Source organism: Thermoascus crustaceus (genome assembly GCF_041956765.1).
Source record: "Thermoascus crustaceus strain CBS 181.67 unplaced genomic scaffold VTN00scaffold_1, whole genome shotgun sequence".
Lineage (NCBI taxonomy): Eukaryota > Fungi > Ascomycota > Eurotiomycetes > Eurotiales > Thermoascaceae > Thermoascus > Thermoascus crustaceus.
In genome coordinates this window covers 1414821-1423131 of record NW_027192527.1, presented here as the reverse complement: position 1 = coordinate 1423131, position 8311 = coordinate 1414821, and the positions used below count along the sequence as shown (strand labels likewise).

General features: G+C 51.2%; 1 protein-coding gene across 1 annotated transcript in view; it reads right to left on the bottom strand.

The window, feature by feature from the left end:
- Positions 1-5129, bottom strand: part of VTN00DRAFT_497 (uncharacterized protein) — a gene marked incomplete at both ends in the record, with an annotated part of 6850 nt that extends 1721 nt beyond the window's left edge. Inside the window, 5 exons of the mRNA XM_069431450.1 lie at positions 95-884; positions 960-1583; positions 1650-2389; positions 3014-3475; positions 3563-5129. Coding sequence (XP_069291205.1) covers positions 95-884; positions 960-1583; positions 1650-2389; positions 3014-3475; positions 3563-5129 — 4183 coding nt within the window. The remainder of the gene's footprint in view (positions 1-94; positions 885-959; positions 1584-1649; positions 2390-3013; positions 3476-3562) is intronic.
- Positions 5130-8311: the final 3182 nt, after the last annotated feature.

Genomic DNA, 8311 nt, shown 5'->3' with positions numbered 1-8311 from the left:
TCTAGTCGGGACCCATCTGACCATAGGGATAGCCCCGGGCGATCCCCTTGGGCTGCCTCTAGGGCTTCCTCAGTTGATAGGACCTTGATCTGACCTGGGAATAATGCTGGGGCCATCTCAGTTGTCTCCTCAAACCCCCCAGAGGGGTCAACCGGCAGGGTCTCTGCCAGTCGCCGGGCTAGGTGCTGCCCCAGTGACCATGGGCCCCGGCTTCTGGTGCTCTCCTCTGCCCACTCCCTATCCCCTACTGGTTGTTCTCCGGGTTGAGCATGTTGATCTCCCTCACGAAAAGAGATTGGAAGGATCTGCCTAGCCGGGTGGTCCCCTGGCAGGCCTAGGAGTCTTGCCGTATATGCTAGTTGTCTTGCCTCTAGGAGGGTCTCTGCTGGTTCTATGCCTGCTTCCCGAACTAGGGGCCCTATAGGGGTCGTTCGAAACATTCCCGTGACAGCTCGGGCCTGCTGATTAACTAGGCGTTGAATGCCCCCTATCCGGTCTTTCTGGCCCTGCCACCATAGCTCTGCCCCATATAAGGCTACAGCCTGGACAGCTGCGACCTGAATTTTTCTGACTAGGCCTGGAGCTAGTCCCTGCTGCCGACATAGGGCTTGGACCCGTGCCTCAGCCATCCGCGCTTTCCGTAGGCAGGTCTGATAGTGAGCCTTCAGGGTCAGCCCTGTGTCTAGCCATATGCCTAGCCAGCGGGTGGCCTCCTGATTGAATGAGATCTGATGGCCCCCTATAGATATCCTTGCCCGTCGGACCTGGTCCCTGAGTGCCCGACCTCGTTTGCGGGTGAATAGGGTAGCCTCTGTCTTCTCAGCATCAAACTGGACCACATTTGCCTGCCCCCAGCTTATAGCTGCTTCCCCGGCCTGCTGAAGCTGCCTACAAGCTTGATCTACTGAGCTCCCTAGGGCTATAAGGCCTATATCATCTGCAAATGATAAGGCCCTTACCCCGGGGACTGCCGTCTCTATAGCCTGGAAGACCCCGCTTATGTAGATCACAAAGAGGATTGGGGAGACTGGGGAGCCCTGGGGAACCCCTGAATTAATGGGGTGTTCCAGACCCTGGTGGCCATCAATTACCAGCTGAACCCTGCGGTTAGCTAGAAATGACTGCACCCAGCGGACCAGATCCCCATCTATCCCTAATTCCCCCATCCTCCTAACGAGCTTGGTTGGATCGACATGGTCAAAAGCTCCCTTAACATCAAGGAATAGAGCCCCTGCCAGTTGCTTCTGCCCCCAGCCCTGGTGAACCTCATGAATTAGGCAGGCCACAGCATCTATGGCACTTCGGTGTCTTCGGCTCCCCATTTGGCCTGGGTGCAGAGCTCCTGTAGCCTCACAGTGGTCGGCTATGGCACCTGCTGCCACCTTCTCTATAACCTTTCCTAGGCAGTTTAGGAGGCTGATCACTCTATAGGCCTTGACTAGGGTATAATCTGGCTTATTGGGCTTCCGAAGCAGGATCCCTTTCACTGTCTTCCATGCCTGGGGGTGGACACCAAGACAAAAACATTGTCGGGCTAGTGCTACTATTCGCAAACTGTCCCAGCTCCATAAGAGGTGAAGAGCCTGGAAGTTTAGCCTGTCAATCCCTGGGGCTTTTTGGGTTGACTGGCTAAATAGGGCGTGTCGTACAGTCTCCTCTCTGACCTGCTTATGCATGGTGCCTTGGGGGAGATCCCCGAGCTGGGTTCCTCTAGGGGCTGGTGGGAATGCCACCTCCCGAATCAGGGCCTCTTTCTCACTAATGGTAGTAGCCAGCTGGCCCTGGGGGCCCTTAAGGGTAGGGGTTGTGCTCATAGCCTTTGGGCTAGTATAGCGGAGAGCTTGCCAACACCGGGTAGTATCCTCTGGGCCTAGGGAGTCCCTGAGTTCTTTAGACCCCCCTAAGAAGGCCTCCCAGCATTCTCGCTTTGCCTTTCGTATCCTTCTATAGTAGGAGTTTCGGGCCTCTTGGTGTTCCCCATCCCCTATAGCCCCTGCCTGCCATGCTTGTCGTGCCTGAGCATATGCCCCCCGTGCCTGCCTGACCTCTGATCCCCACCATCGCTTTGAGTAGGGAGATATCCTGATTGGTTTGGCATGTTGGTTCAGGATAGCCGTAAGGGAGTCCTGGATCCATATGGCCTCCCCTGCTATATCTCCCTCTAGGCAGTTGTCTGTTAGCGGGGGCCTATTATCTGCTAGGTCCTTCCATGATTGTGCTGCCTTCTCTAAGGCCTCTTTATCAGCCTGGAGGGCCTGTATCTGCCATCCCGTTATCATCTGAGAAGGCTCCATGGGGGCTGTTCCTAGGGGATCCCATCCCAGAACTATGACCTCATGGTCCGACCCTGTTGGGTGATCGCGGTCCACAAACCAGGTAGGGAGGGGCCCTAGTCCAGGTGTGGTCAGGGTCAGATCTATAATAGAGACCCCTGGGGTTGACTTAGGCCGTGTTGCTGTCTCTGGGTCGTTATTGATATAGAGATTATGTTCCTCGATCAGGGTCTCTAGCGGCATTAGCTCGAGCCCCTACCTGTGGGTTCCATAAGGGGCTATGCGCGTTGAAATCCCCTAGTAGTAAGCACCTCCCCTCTATGATCTGGTCCCAATCAGCATCTTCGATGGCCCGCCTGCACCTAGGATTCTCCCCTTGCCAGCGATACTCGGCCCCAAGCCAGTTATCATAGCAGTTCACCACTTGGGTCCTTTGAACTCTCTCCCGGGTCCTGCTTAACTCCCATATATCCATTGCCATAAGGTAGGGGTGTTTTATAAGGTCTGTACGGGCTTCTATGGCCAGCTTGTCTAGAAGGTCCCTGTGAACAGCTATAACCACCCGGCAATCTCTGCGCTCCCCTTTCTCGGGCCAATATAGTAGATAGCCCGCATGTCTGAAATCCCTATCTATATAGGGCTCTTGTAGACAAGCTAGGCCCACCCCTAGCTGAAGCCCTAGTTCCAGGGCTGCGATAGTAATCGCATAGGCCCTGCGGCAGTTATGTTGCAATACTAACATGCTGCTATGGGCCTAGGCCCAGTGCCTGCCAGGGGGGTCTGCGTGTTGCCCATGTCGACATCGCCCAGAGTGGTGATAGGGGTTCTTGGGGCTAGCATAGGCTGGCTATGCTTAGGCTGCTGGGGGGTCTCTGGCATGGCTTGCTGGGGGGCCTGCTGAGGAGCTTGCTGAGGAGCCTGCTGAGGAGCCTGCTGAGGAGCCTGCTGAGGAGCCTGCTGAGGAGCCTGCTGAGGAGCCTGCTGGGGAGCTTGCTGGGGAGCTTGCTGGGGAGCTTGCTGGGGAGCTTGCTGGGGAGCTTGCTGGCTAGCTACCACCACTGCAAAGCCTGGGGAGCTTGGTATAATAGCCTGAACTGACCTGTGGTCCCCCATAGGGGACCCTATGGGTTCCTTATTAGGTCCCCTCTGCTTGCTTAGGCGTTTTCGTGCCTCCCGTATCTTAGGGCAGGTCCCGGCCATAGCTGGGTGTGACCCCCCACAGTTACCACACTTAGCGGGCATATGCTGGCATGCTATCCCTGGCCTTGCTGGACAGTTGACTACCTTACAGGCATGCTCAGCCCCCTCGTGGGCACCCGCACAGATAAAGCAGCATGGGGGGCGATCCCCACAGGCCCGGAAGCTGTTGTGCCCTATTCCGCAGCATTGTGGGCATACTGTGTCAGCCCCTAGTTCCCAATAGTGCTCCGTACGGTATCTAGAGCCCCCAAAGCGGATTCCATTGATAAGGATCTTCCGGGCCTCCTCCAGAGAACCCACGGTGATCACTATGGTAGAGCCCTTCTTCTCACTGTCCTTGAGCTCCTGGGGGTTCCGGAGCCATATGGGGTCCCGTTTGAGCCTATACTCAGTACCTAGTTCAATTTCTTCACGGGCTAGGCCCAGGCCTAGGGTCAGATATCGTCTGGTTGGCACCCCGTGGACCTTGACCCTGTACCATTGCTCTGGGAGCTCCACCGATACCACTGCTGGGTCTGCCTGACAGGCTGTGGTCACTAGGAGGTCCCTATATTGGGGGACTAGCATAGAGCCTAGAGAACCTTTCTCTAAGAGGACTGTCATGGCTCCAGTCTCTGTATAGCCCATATCAACTACCCGGAGGAAGTATGGGAAGCCCTTCCTTGCTAAGGCCCTGTTCAGGGCCAAAATAACTTCCTCCCGTTCAGCCTTAGGGGCCATGACTCCACTATCTCTTCGAAAAATGAGCCTGCGTGCCTCTTTGTTCTTCTCTTTGGTCGGTTTCAGGTCCTCTGGTTTCTGGCTTGTATTAGACTCCCCCGGAGTCCTAGTAGTGCTTGATTTCTGAGCCTTATTCTTCTGCTTTGGGCCGACCACCCGCCATTCCTGACCCCCAGGCCTGGTGGCCATTAGGGCTGCCATGTCTGCATAAGATGCTCCCAGTTTTACTGGCTGTCTTGCAGTCTTGGGGGTGCCTATAGAAGGCGCCTTAGGTGCTTGGTACTCAGTAGTGTTGCTTGCGGCTCTGCTTGGTGGTCCGTGCTCTTTCGCTGGGGGAGCTGGCAAAGGGGACTTCAGGTGTTGCTGGGTAGTTGCTGTGCGCTCTGTACGAAGCTTGCTGACTTCTAGTTCTAGGGAGGTGATTCTCCCTAGAAGGTGCTCCTCCCGGATCTGTTGTTCTGCCTTCAAGCCATCGATAACCTCTATGAGCTGGGCCCATAGCGTCTCTAGGTCTTCCTGGTGTGCTTGCTGCTGGTTCTGGGCCTGTTGCTCTAACGCTCGCTCCATATTGCCTGCTAGGGCCTGGAGTTGCTTGCTGATATCTCCTAGGGGGTTCCGGAGTACTTCTTTACCCCTTAGGGGTCTCTGGGTGGCTCGTCGTTGCGGCTTTACAATCCCATGGCTCTTGCTGGCCTGACCTCTTGTCCAGCTGTTCCCTAGGATTCTAGGGTCTTCCGAGGGTTCTGCTTCGGTTCCTGGGTCATTTTCCTGATCATTCTCATTCATAACGAGCCCTAGGGGTCCAGGGATGTTCCATCGACTTGGGGTCGGGGTGTCTGGAACCCCCAGGATCTCTGTGAGCTGACTTGCTGTGTGGCCGTTTGCCGGGGGTGACACGTGAATAACACCACCACCATGGAGATCAGGAGGTTCCATGGTGGTTTTTAGGGGCTCAGAGGCCTCTCTGAGTCAAATGACGCGTTAAAAAGACGTGTTTTTTGTGTTTGCTGATTTTGATGTTCCTCAGTCCTGACGACATGGCAGGCTGTTAATCTATATACTATACTATGCTATACTATACTTGCGCTCCATATCCACCACTACAACTACATTATCTTTCTACCTGTCTGTCTGCCTGCCTTCCTGAGTTTCGACCTTATTTATTTCGACTATCTTTGCTTACCATCACCACTCCAGCTAACAAGCTCTTCTGTTCCCTGTCGCTACCTGAAGCCAGAGTGTTGTGCGAAATGGAAACCGAGACGAGACGTCTTGCTTATACTTCTATCTATAGTAATACGCCTACAAAGTACTTACTTATCTACCTTAGACAGATAGATGAACCCTCTCACCATCTAGTCTCGTCTATCTTTTTCTTTTATAAAGTTACTCCTTCCCACTCACGCCGGTCTTGCTATGTATATGTCTATATACCTTATTTATGATTGTCATTCACTGTACTCGTGATAGCAGGAATTGGATCTAGCATATGGCTCCAAAGTGCAAGCTATACGCACGGTGCAGGCTTGCTTTTCTTTTGCCGCCCTAGCGTGGCAGTTAGAGAGCAAGAAAGGGAAACAGACTAAGATACAGATTTGGCTGTGAAGCGTGCCTACAGTACTTGCTAAAGTAGCATTTTTCTTCTTATGACTCTTATTGTGTGATACCGTCCGGGGGACATTTGGGAAGCTCAGCATGAGGGGGTAAAGTATTCTTGTTTCTTCGACACCCTTCTTGGATTGGGTCTTTCAGAATAAGAACCCCATCAAAACGGTCTGTTACCTCATTGGAGAAAACAGAGTTCCAATTGTGGGCCATTTAGTTATACAGTACATACGCTACTGTGATTCATATATCTTACCGATGGAACATTCCCTACTTCAATCTGTGATTGCGACGTGCCTTCCCGTTGGCAATGACCTGCAGAGCATTTCTAGGACTCCATGACATAGTGTATACCTATCCATGACAGTGGCATCAGATCGGTTACTCATGGCTCTTTTTTTAGTTGTCTCAACTACATTCACCTACTTCCTCTTATTATTATTATCAAATCAAGATACTGTCAAAGACATGGGCATTGATCCATCGTTACATTACACTACCCATTCCATACCTGCTATCTAACTCATGAACTTAAGCTGGATATGCAATTGCCTTCTACAATTGGTCACTCAATCGATCACTGTGAGAATGCGATGAATTTGATTTGGTTGTCTCCCAGTACACTTGGGTCATTCAATGTGGGATTTAAAAATATACTTGCATTCACATGGACGCTGAAAATTTTTGTGTCGATATGATATACCTTCAGAATGACCAGAGAAGGAGAGAATTTTTGTTCCTATATGTACAATTGGAGGAGCCCCACATGTCCACAAACACCCAGTAACCTTCCCAGACAACACTTGGAGAAAACATATCACATCTTATTACTGATTATTGAGATATCCACTCTCCGCTATAGAGTTTGCGAAAAGAGAAAGATTCAGTTTGTAAACTACTAGGTGGAAAATAGCCCCCCCCCCCCTCAGAACAAATTGTTCTAATAACTCAAGTCCAATGCTTTTTGAATTTTCAATCCAAAGCATTCATACATTTACTTTCAATTAAAAAGAGCGAATATGTCTAAAGAAAAAAGACCAATTGCAGACGTTCCAACGATTGGATGAAGGTCTGGATGATTGAAGGCATCAGAGCCTGGTACAGAATTGCGAAGATGGGAGCCCAATCCCGTCAGTTTTGCAGGCTGTACGGTGTCTTAATATCCTCAACTGATTGGGTCCACATGCTGAAAAGACGAATACCACTGAGGGAAAGGAAAGCCGATTTTTATTATGCTATTTCTGCAAAAAAAATGCAAGCGCCAAAAGGTGGATGTATCCCGGAACACTCATCACTACAGAGCTCAAGCAAGATATGCACACGTTAAGGATTTCTATTTTCAAGGCATTTTATTCTCTAACCTCTCGATATGGAAACCCTACTTCCCACGGCGGAAATGCTCTAGCACATCAACGCACTGATCGTAGATGTGTGGAGGGAGTCTGACACAAGGTTCGAGATCCAATACGACGCATTTTAAGTACTCAGCCCAGCTGCGCGCGGTAGCAACTTTCCTGTTCTTAGCCATCCTGGTTTGGCATATAGAGATAAGACGCAATGGCTGGGAACTGGCCGAGGAGGGGTGGCTGAAAGCACCCACAGAGTCACCATACTACCGCCACATGAACAACATCCTTAACTCAATCCCGAAGATAAAACGGATTCTTTGACTATCTGAACGATTTCCGTTTCCAGAAAGATAGGCGAAGCAGCGTCAGGGATAATTTCATCGTTGGAATTTGGAATTTGAAGGATAAAAAGGCGGAAGTGCATATACAGTCCTATTTTATACTTTCCGCGCAATTATATCGGAGAGTGGATTTTTTGTTCCACAGATATACTGAAATAATCACTCAATGCCACATCAAGAACAAATTTATTATAACGTCGGATCCCGCCTGTGCCGCAACTCCAATAATGGTATGGGAGCAGCAGACATCTTAGAATTCTGATATGTGCGCTGTTAATAGAAGGCTATCCCTGAGAGGCACTTTGCAAAGCACAATCAAAATACCATCCAAGAGATGGTGAAGCACAGGGATAATTTAGTTCAAAACGCGAATCCGGGGTCCGTGTGCCCAATCTTGGGCTCTATGTACATTGTGGTGACTGTTCCCCTTCCCCTGTTCGGGTAAGGATTCTTCAGAAGACCGACAATGGCCCTTGCAATTATTTTATTCTGCTCTCGGGTTGTTTAAACTCCTAATTGACTTGGCAGTAGAAACCCTAAGCACCCCTCACGCGCAATGGGACTGTAAACCGGCCCACGGGCTTCACAGAGAAAGGCTGGGAGAATGCCCAGTTCCATGCTCTATCTACCACAGGCCGCGCTCTTCACCGGGGCGTTCGCACGAGAACCCGGTGGTAGAAAACGGTGGTTCATGTCCCGGTGGACTGTCCGAAATTGAGAGATCTACGCCGGGAACTACGGAGAAAGATTGAGGACGCATTCAACAATACGATGTTTATGCTAGGAGGACGCGGGCAAGAAGGTAAGGAATGTAGGCTAAGTA